At 49.3% G+C, this 19,304-nt stretch overlaps 1 protein-coding gene across 3 annotated transcripts in view; it reads left to right on the top strand.

Annotated features, from left to right (window-relative positions):
- Positions 1-6,431: 6,431 nt before the first annotated feature.
- LOC142188687 (pancreatic lipase-related protein 2-like) overlaps positions 6,432-19,304 on the top strand; it is a 42,819-nt gene continuing 29,946 nt past the window's right edge. For 2 of the 3 annotated variants that reach the window (XM_075261926.1, XM_075261925.1), the window contains exons 1-5: positions 6,432-6,579; positions 6,914-7,038; positions 11,982-12,116; positions 12,204-12,312; positions 15,411-15,530. In XM_075261926.1, coding sequence (XP_075118027.1) covers positions 6,474-6,579; positions 6,914-7,038; positions 11,982-12,116; positions 12,204-12,312; positions 15,411-15,530 — 595 coding nt within the window. In that variant the 5' untranslated portion in view covers positions 6,432-6,473. The remainder of the gene's footprint in view (positions 6,580-6,913; positions 7,039-11,981; positions 12,117-12,203; positions 12,313-15,410; positions 15,531-19,304) is intronic. The other variant, XM_075261928.1, reaches the window with a different exon arrangement.

Here is a 19,304-nt window from a genome sequence, read left to right as displayed (position 1 = left end):
CTTCTCCCCCCATACCCTGAGAAGTCCTCTCCGGACCTTTCCTGTCTTCTCCCCCCATACCCTGAGAAGTCCTCTCCTGACCTTTCCTGTCTTCTCCCCCCATACCCTGAGAAGTCCTCTCCTGACCTTTCCTGCCTTCTCCCCCCATACCCTGAGAAGTCCTCTCCGGACCTTTCCTGTCTTCTCCCCCCATACCCTGAGAAGTCCTCTCCTCACCTTTCCTCTCCCCCCCCCCATACCCTGAGAAGTCCTCTCCTCACCTTTCCTGTCTTCTCCTCCCATACCCTGAGAAGTCCTCTCCTGACCTTTCCTGTCTTCTCCCCCCATACCCTGAGAAGTCCTCTCCTGACCTTTCCTGTCTTCTCCCCCCATACCCTGAGAAGTCCTCTCCTCACCTTTCCTGTCTTCTCCCCTCATACCCTGAGAAGTCCTCTCCTCACCTTTCCTGTCTTCTCCCCCCATACCCTGAGAAGTCCTCTCCTGACCTTTCCTGTCTTCTCCCCCCATACCCTGAGAAGTCCTCTCCTCACCTTTCCTGTCTTCTCCCCCCATACCCTGAGAAGTCCTCTCCTGACCTTTCCTGTCTTCTCCCCCCATACCCTGAGAATTCATCTCCTCACCTTTCCTGTCTTCTCCCCCATACCCTGAGAAGTCCTCTCCTCACCTTTCCTGTCTTCTCCCCTTCCCCATACCTTGAGAAGTCCTCTCCTGACCTTTCCTGTTTTCTCCCCCCATACCCTGAGAAGTCCTCTCCTCACCTTTCCTGTCTTCTCTCCCCATACCCTGAGAAGTCCTCTCCTCACCTTTCATGTCTTCTCCCTCCATACCCTGAGAAGTCCTCTCCTCACCTTTCCTGTCTTCTCCCCCCATACCCTGAGAAGTCCTCTCCTGACCTTTCCTGTCTTCTCCCCCCATACCCTGAGAAGTCCTCTCCTGACCTTTCCTGTCTTCTCCCCTCATACCCTGAGAAGTCCTCTCCTGACCTTTCCTGTCTTCTCCCCCATACCCTGAGAAGTCCTCTCCTCACCTTTCCTGTCTTCTCCCCCCATACCCTGAGAAGTCCTCTCCTGACCTTTCCTGTCTTCTCCCCCCATACCCTGAGAAGTCCTCTCCTGACCTTTCCTGTCTTCTCCCCCCATACCCTGAGAAGTCCTCTCCTCACCTTTCCTGTCTTCTCCCCCCATACCCTGAGAAGTCCTCTCCTGACCTTTCCTGTCTTCTCCCCCAATACCCTGAGAAGTCCTCTCCTGACCTTTCCTGTCTTCTCCCCCCATACCCTGAGAAGTCCTCTCCTGACCTTTCCTGTCTTCTCCCCCCATACCCTGAGAAGTCCTCTCCTCACCTTTCCTGTCTTCTCCCCCATACCCTGAGAAGTCCTCTCCTGACCTTTCCTGTCTTCTCCCCCCATAACCTGAGAAGTCCTCTCCTGACCTTTCCTGTCTTCTCCCCCCATACCCTGAGAAGTCCTCTCCGGACCTTTCCTGTCTTCTCCCCCCATACCCTGAGAAGTCCTCTCCTGACCTTTCCTGTCTTCTCCCCCCATACCCTGAGAAGTCCTCTCCTGACCTTTCCTGTCTTCTCCCCTCATACCCTGAGAAGTCCTCTCCTCACCTTTCCTGTCTTCTCCCCTCATACCCTGAGAAGTCCTCTCCTCACCTTTCCTGTCTTCTCCCCCCATACCCTGAGAAGTCCTCTCCTGACCTTTCCTGTCTTCTCCCCCCCCATACCCTGAGAAGTCCTCTCCTGACCTTTCCTGTCTTCTCCCCCCATACCCTGAGAAGTCCTCTCCTGACCTTTCCTGTTTTCTCCCCCCCATACCCTGAGAAGTCCTCTCCTGACCTTTCCTGTCTTCTCCCCCCCATACCCTGAGAAGTCCTCTCCTCACCTTTCCTGTCTTCTCCCCCCATACCCTGAGAAGTCCTCTCCTCACCTTTCCTGTCTTCTCCCCCATACCCTGAGAATTCATCTCCTCACCTTTCCTGTCTTCTCCCCCCATACCCTGAGAAGTCCTCTCCTGACCTTTCCTGTCTTCTCCCCCCATACCCTGAGAAGTCCTCTCCTGACCTTTCCTGTTTTCTCCCCCCATACCCTGAGAAGTCCTCTCCTGACCTTTCCTGTCTTCTCCCCCCCATACCCTGAGAAGTCCTCTCCGGACCTTTCCTGTCTTCTCCCCCCATACCCTGAGAAGTCCTCTCCTCACCTTTCCTCTCCCCCCCCCCCCATACCCTGAGAAGTCCTCTCCTCACCTTTCCTCTCCCCCCCCATACCCTGAGAAGTCCTCTCCTCACCTTTCCTGTCTTCTCCCCTTCCCCATACCTTGAGAAGTCCTCTCCTGACCTTTCCTGTTTTCTCCCCCCATATCCTGAGAAGTCCTCTCCTGACCTTTCCTGTCTTCTCCCCTCATACCCTGAGAAGTCCTCTCCTGACCTTTCCTGTCTTCTCCCCCCATACCCTGAGAAGTCCTCTCCTGACCTTTCCTGTCTTCTCCCCCCATACCCTGAGAAGTCCTCTCCTCACCTTTCCTGTCTTCTCCCCCCATACCCTGAGAAGTCCTCTCCTCACCTTTCCTGTCTTCTCCCCCCCCCCATACCCTGAGAAGTCCTCTCCTCACCTTTCCTGTCTTCTCCCCCCATACCCTGAGAAGTCCTCTCCTCACCTTTCCTGTCTTCTCCCCCCATACCCTGAGAAGTCCTCTCCTGACCTTTCCTGTCTTCTCCCCCATACCCTGAGAAGTCCTCTCCTGACCTTTCCTGTCTTCTCCCCCATACCCTGGAGAAGTCCTCTCCTCACCTTTCCTGTCTTCTCCCCCCATACCCTGAGAAGTCCTCTCCTGACCTTTCCTGTCTTCTCCCCTCATACCCTGAGAAGTCCTCTCCTGACCTTTCCTGTCTTCTCCCCCCATACCCTGAGAAGTCCTCTCCTCACCTTTCCTGTCTTCTCCCCCCCATACCCTGAGAAGTCCTCTCCTCACCTTTCCTGTCTTCTCCCCTTCCCCATACCTTGAGAAGTCCTCTCCTGACCTTTCCTGTTTTCTCCCCCCATACCCTGAGAAGTCCTCTCCTCACCTTTCCTGTCTTCTCCCTCCATACCCTGAGAAGTCCTCTCCTCACCTTTCCTGTCTTCTCCCCCCCATACCCTGAGAAGTCCTCTCCTCTCCTTTCCTGTCTTCTCCCCCCATACCCTGAGAAGTCCTCTCCTGACCTTTCCTGTCTTCTCCCCCCATACCCTGAGAAGTCCTCTCCTGACCTTTCCTGTCTTCTCCCCTCATACCCTGAGAAGTCCTCTCCTGACCTTTCCTGTCTTCTCCCCTAATACCCTGAGAAGTCCTCTCCTCACCTTTCCTGTCTTCTCCCCCCATACCCTGAGAAGTCCTCTCCTCACCTTTCCTGTCTTCTCCCCTCATACCCTGAGAAGTCCTCTCCTCACCTTTCCTGTCTTCTCCCCCCATACCCTGAGAAGTCCTCTCCTGACCTTTCCTGTCTTCTCCCCCCATACCCTGAGAAGTCCTCTCCGGACCTTTCCTGTCTTCTCCCCCCATACCCTGAGAAGTCCTCTCCTCACCTTTCCTGTCTTCTCCCCCCATACCCTGAGAAGTCCTCTCCTGACCTTTCCTGCCTTCTCCCCCCATACCCTGAGAAGTCCTCTCCGGACCTTTCCTGTCTTCTCCCCCCATACCCTGAGAAGTCCTCTCCTCACCTTTCCTCTCCCCCCCCCCCATACCCTGAGAAGTCCTCTCCTCACCTTTCCTCTCCCCCCCCCATACCCTGAGAAGTCCTCTCCTCACCTTTCCTGTCTTCTCCCCTTCCCCATACCTTGAGAAGTCCTCTCCTGACCTTTCCTGTTTTCTCCCCCCATATCCTGAGAAGTCCTCTCCTGACCTTTCCTGTCTTCTCCCCTCATACCCTGAGAAGTCCTCTCCTGACCTTTCCTGTCTTCTCCCCCCATACCCTGAGAAGTCCTCTCCTGACCTTTCCTGTCTTCTCCCCTCATACCCTGAGAAGTCCTCTCCTCACCTTTCCTGTCTTCTCCCCCCATACCCTGAGAAGTCCTCTCCTCACCTTTCCTGTCTTCTCCCCCCCCCATACCCTGAGAAGTCCTCTCCTCACCTTTCCTGTCTTCTCCCCTCATACCCTGAGAAGTCCTCTCCTGACCTTTCCTGTCTTCTCCCCCCATACCCTGAGAAGTCCTCTCCTCACCTTTCCTGTCTTCTCCCCCCATACCCTGAGAAGTCCTCTCCTGACCTTTCCTGTCTTCTCCCCCATACCCTGAGAAGTCCTCTCCTGACCTTTCCTGTCTTCTCCCCCCATACCCTGAGAAGTCCTCTCCTCACCTTTCCTGTCTTCTCCCCCCATACCCTGAGAAGTCCTCTCCTCACCTTTCCTGTCTTCTCCCCCCCATACCCTGAGAAGTCCTCTCCTCTCCTTTCCTGTCTTCTCCCCCCATACCCTGAGTCCTCTCCTGACCTTTCCTGTCTTCTCCCCCCATACCCTGAGAAGTCCTCTCCTGACCTTTCCTGTCTTCTCCCCCCATAACCTGAGAAGTCCTCTCCTGACCTTTCCTGTCTTCTCCCCCAATACCCTGAGAAGTCCTCTCCTGACCTTTCCTGTCTTCTCCCCCCATACCCTGAGAAGTCCTCTCCTGACCTTTCCTGTCTTCTCCCCCCATACCCTGAGAAGTCCTCTCCTCACCTTTCCTGTCTTCTCCCCCCATACCCTGAGAAGTCCTCTCCTGACCTTTCCTGTCTTCTCCCCCCATACCCTGAGAAGTCCTCTCCGGACCTTTCCTGTCTTCTCCCCCCATACCCTGAGAAGTCCTCTCCTGACCTTTCCTGTCTTCTCCCCCCATAACCTGAGAAGTCCTCTCCTGACCTTTCCTGTCTTCTCCCCCCATACCCTGAGAAGTCCTCTCCGGACCTTTCCTGTCTTCTCCCCCCATACCCTGAGAAGTCCTCTCCTCACCTTTCCTTCCCCCCCCCCATACCCTGAGAAGTCCTCTCCTCACCTTTCCTCTCCCCCCCCCATACCCTGAGAAGTCCTCTCCTCACCTTTCCTGTCTTCTCCCCTTCCCCATACCTTGAGAAGTCCTCTCCTGACCTTTCCTGTTTTCTCCCCCCATATCCTGAGAAGTCCTCTCCTGACCTTTCCTGTCTTCTCCCCCCATACCCTGAGAAGTCCTCTCCTCACTTTTCCTGTCTTCTCTCCCCATACCCTGAGAAGTCCTCTCCTCACCTTTCCTCTCCCTCCCCCATACCCTGAGAAGTCCTCTCCTCACCTTTCCTGTCTTCTCCCCTTCCCCATACCTTGAGAAGTCCTCTCCTGACCTTTCCTGTTTTCTCCCCCCATACCCTGAGAAGTCCTCTCCTGACCTTTTCTGTCTTCTCCCCCATACCCTGAGAAGTCCTCTCCTCACCTTTCCTGTCTTCTCCCCCCATACCCTGAGAAGTCCTCTCCTCACTTTTCCTGTCTTCTCTCCCCATACCCTGAGAAGTCCTCTCCTCACCTTTCCTCTCCCTCCCCCATACCCTGAGAAGTCCTCTCCGGACCTTTCCTGTCTTCTCCCCCCATACCCTGAGAAGTCCTCTCCTGACCTTTCCTGTCTTCTCCCCCCATAACCTGAGAAGTCCTCTCCTGACCTTTCCTGTCTTCTCCCCCCATACCCTGAGAAGTCCTCTCCGGACCTTTCCTGTCTTCTCCCCCCATACCCTGAGAAGTCCTCTCCTCACCTTTCCTCCCCCCCCCCCCCCCATACCCTGAGAAGTCCTCTCCTCACCTTTCCTCTCCCCCCCCATACCCTGAGAAGTCCTCTCCTCACCTTTCCTGTCTTCTCCCCTTCCCCATACCTTGAGAAGTCCTCTCCTGACCTTTCCTGTTTTCTCCCCCCATTTCCTGAGAAGTCCTCTCCTGACCTTTCCTGTCTTCTCCCCCCATACCCTGAGAAGTCCTCTCCTCACTTTTCCTGTCTTCTCTCCCCATACCCTGAGAAGTCCTCTCCTCACCTTTCCTCTCCCTCCCCCATACCCTGAGAAGTCCTCTCCTCACCTTTCCTGTCTTCTCCCCTTCCCCATACCTTGAGAAGTCCTCTCCTGACCTTTCCTGTTTTCTCCCCCATACCTGAGAAGTCCTCTCCTGACCTTTTCTGTCTTCTCCCCCATACCCTGAGAAGTCCTCTCCTCACCTTTCCTGTCTTCTCCCCCCAATACCCTGAGAAGTCCTCTCCTCACTTTTCCTGTCTTCTCTCCCCATACCCTGAGAAGTCCTCTCCTCACCTTTCCTCTCCCTCCCCCATACCCTGAGAAGTCCTCTCCTCACCTTTCCTCTCCCTCCCCATACCCTGAGAAGTCCTCTCCTCACCTTTCCTTCCCCCCCCCCCCATTCTCCTCTGTGTCTCTATATTATTAGACCCTTACTCTGTGTGCTCTCTATATTAGGGGACGTGTGCTATGACAGGTTGGGCTGCTTCACAAGCCAAGCCCCATGGTCTGGAACGTTACAAAGGCCAATCAGCCGCTTACCTTGGGCTCCCGAGAAGATTCGCACTCGCTTCCTGCTCTACACCAGGGACAATCTGAACAGTTACCAGGTGCGGTCTTTACATTATTCCCACCCCGGGTCTTGTGTACTGAAGATTTGTATCTGCTTTACTAGGAAATATGGTATTCATGGGGGGTGTAATGCCACCTATCACCTGTAGGGGCGCTGCATGGACAGGACTTGCTGGCAGGGTCTCCCACACATGGGGCAATAGATTACTCTGGGAGGGATCAGATTTACATCTAAATTGTCTAAAAGGTGAATGGCTGTCGATGGCTCCAGTCCTACAGACAGAAGATGATGGAGCTTACCGATATTAGGGGAGGGGGTTGGGGCGACAAAGAATCCTAAGTAACCCATGGTGACATCTTTGTTTCCTGCAGGAGCTCAGCGCTTACAACACCAAGACAATCTCCAGCTCCAATTTCAAAAAACACGAAAAAGTCGCTTTATCATCCATGGATTTATTGACCATGGGGAGAAGAACTGGATGGTGGACATGAGCCAGGTGGGTGCAGAGAGGGGCCACCCACTATTATCAGGGGGAAGGAGGGCGGCACAGTAATATCATCACATGGGGTACAGGGAAACTAGATGAAGGTAACACAGGAGTCACCACTAACAATAGGTAAAAGATATTGGTCCTTGCTCCTCCCTGGACAGATTACAGAGCATGCCCATTACACCCTAACATAGAAGACAATAGATAATGGCCATTGCTCCCCCCCCCTCCCTGCACAGATTACAGAGCATGCCCATTACACTCTAACATAGAAGACAATAGATAATGGTCATTGCTCCTCTCCATACTTGCATAGGTCACAGAGCATTCCCACTACACTCCCCATACAAGACAATAGATATGGGGTCTCAAACTCAATTTGCCCGGGGGCCGCTGGAGGTAGAGTCTGGGTGAGGCTGGGCCGCATCAGGTTTTCCACAAGCTATGTGCGCTGCAGCAAATTTAGCTCCGCCCACTGTTATGTTGACTCCGCCCATTCTCATTCATTTTTCATGTGCCCCCACACAGTATAATCCTCCTACAGTCACCCGTACATTATATGTCCCCACATTATAATGTTCCCTTCCAACCACGCCACAGTATTAAGTCCCTCTCTTGGTGCCCCAGTTTAAAATGGGAGAAACTAGAGGGGACATGAAACTGGAGCAGCTGGAGGGGGACATTAAACAGTGGGGGTAGCTGGACGGTAACAATAAACTGGGGGCAACTAGAGGCGGACAGGTCCTCCTACAGCGACTCCCACGGTTTAATGCCCTCTCCAGTTGTTCCCATTCATCTCCCCCCAGTTTCATCTCCCCCCACTATTTCTCCCCCAGTTTCATATCTCCCTTCATCTGCCCCCATTTTCATGCTCCCCCTCATCTCTGCCCCCATTTTCATGCTCCCCCTCATCTCTGCCCCCAATTTCATGTTCCCTTTCCATATGCGGCCCCAGTTTCATGTCCCCCCTCCATCTCTGCCCCCTTTATAACATTCCCCTTCCATCTCTGCCCTTAGATTACTGAGAGACACACAAACACACACACAAACACACACACACACCACACACACACTCTCCACCCTGCATCTCACATTCCCCTCCCCTCTCAGTACGACATCTCTTCATCTTCCGGCCGGCACACTAAGACATGCCTCTGATGTCACACACAGGTCCTTCAGTTTTAAACTTCAGTAGTACAAGCTTTCCACCGATCACCCATCGCTTTTATTGCTGTTATAAGAGCCGGGGGTTGACCGGAGGAAACACTAAAGGGACATAGTGGGACATGCAGGGAGCTGTGCGGGGGCCGCAGTGGGCCGCGAGTTTGAGACCCGTGCAATAGATGATGTTCCTTAGAAGACAGTAGATGATGGTCCTTAGAAGACACTAGATGATGGTCCTTAGAAGACAGTAGATGATGTTCCTTAGAAGACAGTAGATGATGGTCCTTAGAAGACAGTAGATGATGGTCCTTAGACGACAGTAGATGATGGTCCTTAGAAGACACTAGATGATGGTCCTTAGAAGACAGTAGATGATGTTCCTTAGAAGACAGTAGATGATGGTCCTTAGAAGACAGTAGATGATGGTCCTTAGACGACAGTAGATGATGGTCCTTAGAAGACAGTAGATGATGGTCCTTAGAAGACAGTAGATGATGGTCCTTAGAAGACAGTAGATGATGGTCCTTAGAAGACACTAGATGATGGTCCTTAGAAGACAGTAGATGATGGTCCTTAGAAGACAGTAGATGATGGTCCTTAGAAGACAGTAGATGATGGTCCTTAGAAGACAGTAGATGATGGTCCTTAGAAGACAGTAGATGATGGTCCTTGCTCCTCCTCCTTCCTGCACAATGATTTCGACACATTCACATGTTGAGGAGAAATGAAATGTACAAACATAATTTATAAATCTGAGCTATCATAAGAATGGCTGAGACAAATGCCAAGTGTCAGCGATATTGTTCTGTACAAAGTCGCGTCCTCCCAGTGCCAAGAGTCTGATATCATCCTGACCAGGCCAAGTCCTTGCGATAAGCACTTATATAGTGTCAGTAGTGCCATATATAATATCCGTTACTATGTCAACAGCTAGGAAGCCTATACAGGGGTCACAAGAATCATATATAGGTGAGCAAAACACCCCAGTCAGAGGATCCAAATCACACAAATAGAAATCAAGGAGCCACACATAGGGGAAACCAGAGCCACATATTGGGGAAACAAGAGCCACATATAGAGGTAACAAGAGCCACATAAAGGGGAAACAAGAGCCACATATAGGGAAACAAGAGCCACATATAGAGGAAACAAGAGCCACATATAGGGAAACAAGAGCCACATATAGGGAAACAAGAGCCACATATAGCGGAAACAAGAGCCACATATAGAGGAAACAAGAGCCACATAGAGAGGAAACAAGAGCCACATAGAGAGGAAACAAGAGCCACATATAAGGGAAACAAGAGCCACATATAGAGGAAACAAGAGCCACATAGAGAGGAAACAAGAGCCACATATAGAGGAAACAAGAGCCACATATAGAGGAAACAAGAGCCACATATAGAGGAAACAAGAGCCACATAGAGAGGAAACAAGAGCCACATATAGAGGAAACAAGAGCCACATATAGGGAAACAAGAGCCACATATAGGGAAACAAGAGCCACATATAGGGAAACAAGAGCCACATATAGGGAAACAAGAGCCACATATAGGGAAACAAGAGCCACATATAGCGGAAACAAGAGCCACATATAGAGGAAACAAGAGCCACATAGAGAGGAAACAAGAGCCACATAGAGAGGAAACAAGAGCCACATATAGAGGAAACAAGAGCCACATATAGAGGAAACAAGAGCCACATATAGAGGTAACAAGAGCCACATAAAGGGGAAACAAGAGCCACATATAGGGAAACAAGAGCCACATATAGAGGAAACAAGAGCCACATAGAGAGGAAACAAGAGCCACATAGAGAGGAAACAAGAGCCACATATAGAGGAAACAAGAGCCACATATAGAGGAAACAAGAGCCACATATAGAGGTAACAAGAGCCACATAAAGGGGAAACAAGAGCCACATATAGGGAAACAAGAGCCACATATAGAGGAAACAAGAGCCACATATAGGGAAATAAGAGCCACATATAGGGAAACAAGAGCCACATATAGCGGAAACAAGAGCCACATATAGAGGAAACAAGAGCCACATAGAGAGGAAACAAGAGCCACATAGAGAGGAAACAAGAGCCACATATAAGGGAAACAAGAGCCACATATAGAGGAAACAAGAGCCACATAGAGAGGAAACAAGAGCCACATATAGAGGAAACAAGAGCCACATATAGAGGAAACAAGAGCCACATATAGAGGAAACAAGAGCCACATAGAGAGGAAACAAGAGCCACATATAGAGGAAACAAGAGCCACATATAGGGAAACAAGAGCCACATATAGGGAAACAAGAGCCACATATAGAGGAAACAAGAGCCACATATAGAGGAAACAAGAGCCACATAGAAAGGAAACAAGAGCCACATATAGAGGAAACAAGAGCCACATAGAAAGGAAACAAGAGCCACATAGAGAGGAAACAAGAGCCACATATAAGGGAAACAAGAGCCACATATAGAGGAAACAAGAGCCACATAGAGAGGAAACAAGAGCCACATAGAGAGGAAACAAGAGCCACATATAGAGGAAACAAGAGCCACATATAGAGGAAACAAGAGCCACATATAGAGGAAACAAGAGCCACATATAGAGGAAACAAGAGCCACATATAGAGGAAACAAGAGCCACATATAGAGGAAACAAGAGCCACATATAAGGGAAACAAGAGCCATATATAGGGGAAACAAGAGCCATATATAGAGGAAAAAGAGCCACATATAGGGGAAACAAGAGCCACATATAGAGGAAACAAGAGCCACATATAGAGGAAAAAAGAGCCACATATAGGGGAAACAAGAGCCACATATAGAGGAAACAAGAGCCACATATAGAGGAAAAAAGAGCCACATCTAGGGGAAACAAGAGCCACATATAGAGGAAACAAGAGCCACATATAAGGGAAACAAGAGCCACATATAGAGGAAACAAGAGCCACATATAGAGGAAACAAGAGCCACATATAGAGGTAACAAGAGCCACATAAAGGGGAAACAAGAGCCACATATAGGGAAACAAGAGCCACATATAGAGGAAACAAGAGCCACATATAGGGAATCAAGAGCCACATATAGGGAAACAAGAGCCACATATAGAGGAAACAAGAGCCACATATAGAGGAAACAAGAGCCACATAGAGAGGAAACAAGAGCCACATAGAGAGGAAACAAGAGCCACATATAAGGGAAACAAGAGCCACATATAGAGGAAACAAGAGCCACATATAGAGGAAACAAGAGCCACATATAGAGGAAACAAGAGCCACATAGAGAGGAAACAAGAGCCACATAGAGAGGAAACAAGAGCCACATATAAGGGAAACAAGAGCCACATATAAGGGAAACAAGAGCCACATATAGAGGAAACAAGAGCCACATATAGAGGAAACAAGAGCCACATATAGAGGAAACAAGAGCCACATATAGAGGAAAAAAGAGCCACATATAGGGGAAACAAGAGCCACATATAGAGGAAACAAGAGCCACATATAGAGGAAACAAGAGCCACATATAGAGGAAACAAGAGCCACATATAGGGGAAACAAGAGCCACATATAGAGGAAACAAGAGCCACATATAGAGGAAACAAGAGCCACATATAGAGGAAACAAGAGCCACATATAGAGGAAAAAAGAGCCACATCTAGGGGAAACAAGAGCCACATATAGAGGAAACAAGAGCCATATATAGGGGAAACTAGAGCCAGTATGAGATGTGTAGGCCCCTGAGCTTGGTTAGACATCCCCTATGTGACTGTACGCTCTGCTATTTCCAGACTATGTTACGGGTGGAGGACGTCAACTGTTTCTGCATTGACTGGAGCGGCGGCTCGCGGACTCTGTACACTCAGGCGGCCAATAACATCCGAGTGGTGGGGGCAGAAGTGGCTTATTTCATTAACAAACTCTCGGTGAGGCCACGTCTTATAGGACTATTGTATCTGACCATAAAGACCTTCCTCTCACTAGCGTCTCACCTTCATTCCTCTGACTTACAGGAAGAATTTTACTACCACCCTTCTAACATCCACATCATTGGGCACAGTCTGGGGGCGCATGCCGCAGGTGAAGCTGGAAAGAGACAGCCAGGAATCGGAAGGATAACTGGTCAGTGTGACTGAGTGGTGAGGTCATGGCATGGTGCTCTGGATATCTACAGATAGTGACATCAGAAGACACTGCTTTCTATGTATCTGACACCTCATCAGGTTTTCTTGGACATGCACATGATCTAAGGCTGCTCGTCTGTGTAGTCCTGATAGTCTTCAGGTCCTCTGTGTAGTACTGATAGTCTTCAGGTCCTCTGTGTAGTAGTGATAGTCTTCAGGTCCTCTGTGTAATACTGATAGTCTTCAGGTCCTCTGTGTAGTACTGATAGTCTTCAGGTCCTCTGTGTAGTACTGATAGTCTTCAGGTCCTCTGTGTAGTACTGATAGTCTTCAGGTCCTCTGTGTAGTCCTGATAGTCTTCAGGTCCTCTGTGTAGTCCTGATAGTCTTCAGGTCCTCTGTGTAGTACTGATAGTCTTCAGGTCCTCTGTGTAGTACAGATAGTCTTCAGGTCCTCTGTGTAGTACTGATAGTCTTCAGGTCCTCTGTGTAGTACTGATAGTCTTCAGGTCCTCTGTGTAGTACTGATAGTCTTCAGGTCCTCTGTGTAGTACTGATAGTCTTCAGGTCCTCTGTGTAGTACTGATAGTCTTCAGGTCCTCTGTGTAGTACTGATAGTCTTCAGGTCCTCTGTGTAGTCCTGATAGTCTTCAGGTCCTCTGTGTAGTCCTGATAGTCTTCAGGTCCTCTGTGTAGTACTGATAGTCTTCAGGTCCTCTGTGTAGTCCTGATAGTCTTCAGGTCCTCTGTGTAGTCCTGATAGTCTTCAGGTCCTCTGTGTAGTACTGATAGTCTTCAGGTCCTCTGTGTAATACTGATAGTCTTCAGGTCCTCTGTGTAGTACTGATAGTCTTCAGGTCCTCTGTGTAGTACTGATAGTCTTCAGGTCCTCTGTGTAGTACTGATAGTCTTCAGGTCCTCTGTGTAGTACAGATAGTCTTCAGGTCCTCTGTGTAGTACAGATAGTCTTCAGGTCCTCTGTGTAGTACTGATAGTCTTCAGGTCCTCTGTGTAGTACTGATAGTCTTCAGGTCCTCTGTGTAGTACTGATAGTCTTCAGGTCCTCTGTGTAGTACAGATAGTCTTCAGGTCCTCTGTGTAGTACAGATAGTCTTCAGGTCCTCTGTGTAGTACTGATAGTCTTCAGGTCCTCTGTGTAGTACTGATAGTCTTCAGGTCCTCTGTGTAGTACTGATAGTCTTCAGGTCCTCTGTGTAGTACTGATAGTCTTCAGGTCCTCTGTGTAGTACTGATAGTCTTCAGGTCCTCTGTGTAGTACAGATAGTCTTCAGGTCCTCTGTGTAGTACTGATAGTCTTCAGGTCCTCTGTGTAGTACTGATAGTCTTCAGGTCCTCTGTGTAGTACTGATAGTCTTCAGGTCCTCTGTGTAGTCCTGATAGTCTTCAGGTCCTCTGTGTAGTACTGATAGTCTTCAGGTCCTCTGTGTAGTACTGATAGTCTTCAGGTCCTCTGTGTAGTACAGATAGTCTTCAGGTCCTCTGTGTAGTACTGATAGTCTTCAGGTCCTCTGTGTAGTACTGATAGTCTTCAGGTCCTCTGTGTAGTACAGATAGTCTTCAGGTCCTCTGTGTAGTACTGATAGTCTTCAGGTCCTCTGTGTAGTACTGATAGTCTTCAGGTCCTCTGTGTAGTACTGATAGTCTTCAGGTCCTCTGTGTAGTACTGATAGTCTTCAGGTCCTCTGTGTAGTACTGATAGTCTTCAGGTCCTCTGTGTAGTCCTGATAGTCTTCAGGTCCTCTGTGTAGTCCTGATAGTCTTCAGGTCCTCTGTGTAGTACTGATAGTCTTCAGGTCCTCTGTGTAGTCCTGATAGTCTTCAGGTCCTCTGTGTAGTCCTGATAGTCTTCAGGTCCTCTGTGTAGTACTGATAGTCTTCAGGTCCTCTGTGTAATACTGATAGTCTTCAGGTCCTCTGTGTAGTACTGATAGTCTTCAGGTCCTCTGTGTAGTACTGATAGTCTTCAGGTCCTCTGTGTAGTACTGATAGTCTTCAGGTCCTCTGTGTAGTACAGATAGTCTTCAGGTCCTCTGTGTAGTACAGATAGTCTTCAGGTCCTCTGTGTAATACTGATAGTCTTCAGGTCCTCTGTGTAGTACTGATAGTCTTCAGGTCCTCTGTGTAGTACTGATAGTCTTCAGGTCCTCTGTGTAGTACTGATAGTCTTCAGGTCCTCTGTGTAGTACAGATAGTCTTCAGGTCCTCTGTGTAGTACAGATAGTCTTCAGGTCCTCTGTGTAGTACTGATAGTCTTCAGGTCCTCTGTGTAGTACTGATAGTCTTCAGGTCCTCTGTGTAGTCCTGATAGTCTTCAGGTCCTCTGTGTAGTACTGATAGTCTTCAGGTCCTCTGTGTAGTACTGATAGTCTTCAGGTCCTCTGTGTAGTACAGATAGTCTTCAGGTCCTCTGTGTAGTACTGATAGTCTTCAGGTCCTCTGTGTAGTACTGATAGTCTTCAGGTCCTCTGTGTAGTACTGATAGTCTTCAGGTCCTCTGTGTAGTACTGATAGTCTTCAGGTCCTCTGTGTAGTACTGATAGTCTTCAGGTCCTCTGTGTAGTCCTGATAGTCTTCAGGTCCTCTGTGTAGTCCTGATAGTCTTCAGGTCCTCTGTGTAGTACTGATAGTCTTCAGGTCCTCTGTGTAGTACAGATAGTCTTCAGGTCCTCTGTGTAGTACTGATAGTCTTCAGGTCCTCTGTGTAGTACTGATAGTCTTCAGGTCCTCTGTGTAGTACTGATAGTCTTCAGGTCCTCTGTGTAGTACTGATAGTCTTCAGGTCCTCTGTGTAGTACTGATAGTCTTCAGGTCCTCTGTGTAGTACTGATAGTCTTCAGGTCCTCTGTGTAGTACTGATAGTCTTCAGGTCCTCTGTGTAGTACTGATAGTCTTCAGGTCCTCTGTGTAGTACTGATAGTCTTCAGGTCCTCTGTGTAGTACTGATAGTCTTCAGGTCCTCTGTGTAGTCCTGATAGTCTTCAGGTCCTCTGTGTAGTCCTGATAGTCTTCAGGTCCTCTGTGTAGTCCTGATAGTCTTCAGGTGCTCTCACCTCTGTCCTCCTCATCTTGTGCACAGGACTGGATCCCGCTCAGCCGTACTTTCAGGACACCCCCCCTGAGGTCAGACTGGATCCCTCTGATGCTGTTCTTGTTGACGTCATTCACACCGATACAACGCCAACTATAGCCACCCTAGGTACGGACACTGATGGACATTTGGGGCTTATCGGACATTTTACTTACTGACGGGAGACCGTGTACTGTCCTTTACTTACTGACGGGAGACCGTGTACTGTCCTTTACTTACTGACGGGAGACCGTGTACTGTCCTTTACTTACTGACGGGAGACCGTGTACTGTCCTTTACTTACTGACTGGAGACCGTGTACTGTCCTTTACTTACTGACTGGAGACCGTGTACTGTCCTTTACTTACTGACGGGAGACCGTGTACTGTCCTTTACTTACTGACTGGAGACCGTGTACTGTCCTTTACTTACTGACGGGAGACCGTGTACTGTCCTTTACTTACTGACGGGAGACCGTGTACTGTCCTTTACTTACTGACGGGAGACCGTGTACTGTCCTTTACTTACTGACTGGAGACCGTGTACTGTCCTTTACTTACTGACTGGAGACCGTGTACTGTCCTTTACTTACTGACTGGAGACCGTGTACTGTCCTTTACTTACTGACTGGAGACCGTGTACTGTCCTTTACTTACTGACTGGAGACCGTGTACTGTCCTTTACTTACTGACTGGAGACCGTGTACTGTCCTTTACTTACTGACGGGAGACCGTGTACTGTCCTTTACTTACTGACGGGAGACCGTGTACTGTCCTTTACTTACTGACGGGAGACCGTGTACTGTCCTTTACTTACTGACGGGAGACCGTGTACTGTCCTTTACTTACTGACGGGAGACCGTGTACTGTCCTTTACTTACTGACTGGAGACCGTGTACTGTCCTTTACTTACTGACTGGAGACCGTGTACTGTCCTTTACTTACTGACTGGAGACCGTGTACTGTCCTTTACTTACTGACTGGAGACCGTGTACTGTCCTTTACTTACTGACGGGAGACCGTGTACTGTCCTTTACTTACTGACGGGAGACCGTGTACTGTCCTTTACTTACTGACGGGAGACCGTGTACTGTCCTTTACTTACTGACTGGAGACCGTGTACTGTCCTTTACTTACTGACTGGAGACCGTGTACTGTCCTTTACTTACTGACTGGAGACCGTGTACTGTCCTTTACTTACTGACTGGAGACCGTGTACTGTCCTTTACTTACTGACTGGAGACCGTGTACTGTCCTTTACTTACTGACTGGAGACCGTGTACTGTCCTTTACTTACTGACTGGAGACCGTGTACTGTCCTTTACTTACTGACTGGAGACCGTGTACTGTCCTTTACTTACTGACTGGAGACCGTGTACTGTCCTTTACTTACTGACTGGAGACCGTGTACTGTCCTTTACTTACTGACTGGAGACCGTGTACTGTCCTTTACTTACTGACTGGAGACCGTGTACTGTCCTTTACTTACTGACGGGAGACCGTGTACTGTCCTTTACTTACTGACTGGAGACCGTGTACTGTCCTTTACTTACTGACTGGAGACCGTGTACTGTCCTTTACTTACTGACGGGAGACCGTGTACTGTCCTTTACTTACTGACTGGAGACCGTGTACTGTCCTTTACTTACTGACGGGAGACCGTGTACTGTCCTTTACTTACTGACTGGAGACCGTGTACTGTCCTTTACTTACTGACTGGAGACCGTGTACTGTCCTTTACTTACTGACGGGAGACCGTGTACTGTCCTTTACTTACTGACGGGAGACCGTGTACTGTCCTTTACTTACTGACTGGAGACCGTGTACTGTCCTTTACTTACTGACTGGAGACCGTGTACTGTCCTTTACTTACTGACGGGAGACCGTGTACTGTCCTTTACTTACTGACTGGAGACCGTGTACTGTCCTTTACTTACTGACTGGAGACCGTGTACTGTCCTTTACTTACTGACGGGAGACCGTGTACTGTCCTTTACTTACTGACTGGAGACCGTGTACTGTCCTTTACTTACTGACGGGAGACCGTGTACTGTCCTTTACTTACTGACTGGAGACCGTGTACTGTCCTTTACTTACTGACGGGAGACCGTGTACTGTCCTTTACTTACTGACGGGAGACCGTGTACTGTCCTTTACTTACTGACTGGAGACCGTGTACTGTCCTTTACTTACTGACGGGAGACCGTGTACTGTCCTTTACTTACTGACGGGAGACCGTGTACTGTCCTTTACTTACTGACTGGAGACCGTGTACTGTCCTTTACTTACTGACTGGAGACCGTGTACTGTCCTTTACTTACTGACTGGAGACCGTGTACTGTCCTTTACTTACTGACTGGAGACCGTGTACTGTCCTTTACTTACTGACGGGAGACCGTGTACTGTCCTTTACTTACTGACTGGAGACCGTGTACTGTCCTTTACTTACTGACTGGAGACCGTGTACTGTCCTTTACTTACTGACTGGAGACCGTGTACTGTCCTTTACTTACTGACGGGAGACCGTTGTACTGTCCTTTACTTACTGACTGGAGACCGTGTACTGTCCTTTACTTACTGACGGGAGACCGTGTACTGTCCTTTACTTACTGACTGGAGACCGTGTACTGTCCTTTACTTACTGACGGGAGACCGTGTACTGTCCTTTACTTACTGACTGGAGACCGTGTACTGTCCTTTACTTACTGACTGGAGACCGTGTACTGTCCTTTACTTACTGACGGGAGACCGTGTACTGTCCTTTACTTACTGACGGGAGACCGTTGTACTGTCCTTTACTTACTGACTGGAGACCGTGTACTGTCCTTTACTTACTGACTGGAGACCGTGTACTGTCCTTTACTTACTGACTGGAGACCGTGTACTGTCCTTTACTTACTGACTGGAGACCGTGTACTGTCCTTTACTTACTGACTGGAGACCGTGTACTGTCCTTTACTTACTGACTGGAGACCGTGTACTGTCCTTTACTTACTGACTGGAGACCGTGTACTGTCCTTTACTTACTGACGGGAGACCGTGTACTGTCCTTTACTTACTGACTGGAGACCGTGTACTGTCCTTTACTTACTGACTGGAGACCGTGTACTGTCCTTTACTTACTGACGGGAGACCGTGTACTGTCCTTTACTTACTGACGGGAGACCGTGTACTGTCCTTTACTTACTGACGGGAGACCGTGTACTGTCCTTTACTTACTGACGGGAGACCGTGTACTGTCCTTTACTTACTGACGGGAGACCGTGTACTGTCCTTTACTTACTGACGGGAGACCGTGTACTGTCCTTTACTTACTGACTGGAGACCGTGTACTGTCCTTTACTTACTGACGGGAGACCGTGTACTGTCCTTTACTTACTGACTGGAGACCGTGTACTGTCCTTTACTTACTGACTGGAGACCGTGTACTGTCCTTTACTTACTGACTGGAGACCGTGTACTGTCCTTTACTTACTGACTGGAGACCGTGTACTGTCCTTTACTTACTGACGGGAGACCGTGTACTGTCCTTTACTTACTGACTGGAGACCGTGTACTGTCCTTTACTTACTGACTGGAGACCGTGTACTGTCCTTTACTTACTGACTGGAGACCGTGTACTGTCCTTTACTTACTGACTGGAGACCGTGTACTGTCCTTTACTTACTGACGGGAGACCGTGTACTGTCCTTTACTTACTGACTGGAGACCGTGTACTGTCCTTTACTTACTGACGGGAGACCGTGTACTGTCCTTTACTTACTGACTGGAGACCGTGTACTGTCCTTTACTTACTGACGGGAGACCGTGTACTGTCCTTTACTTACTGACTGGAGACCGTGTACTGTCCTTTACTTACTGACTGGAGACCGTGTACTGTCCTTTACTTACTGACGGGAGACCG

The sequence above is a fragment of the Leptodactylus fuscus genome, unplaced genomic scaffold (assembly GCF_031893055.1).
Source record: "Leptodactylus fuscus isolate aLepFus1 unplaced genomic scaffold, aLepFus1.hap2 HAP2_SCAFFOLD_634, whole genome shotgun sequence".
NCBI lineage: Eukaryota > Metazoa > Chordata > Amphibia > Anura > Leptodactylidae > Leptodactylus > Leptodactylus fuscus.
This window is presented reverse-complemented; position numbering and strand designations above follow the sequence as displayed.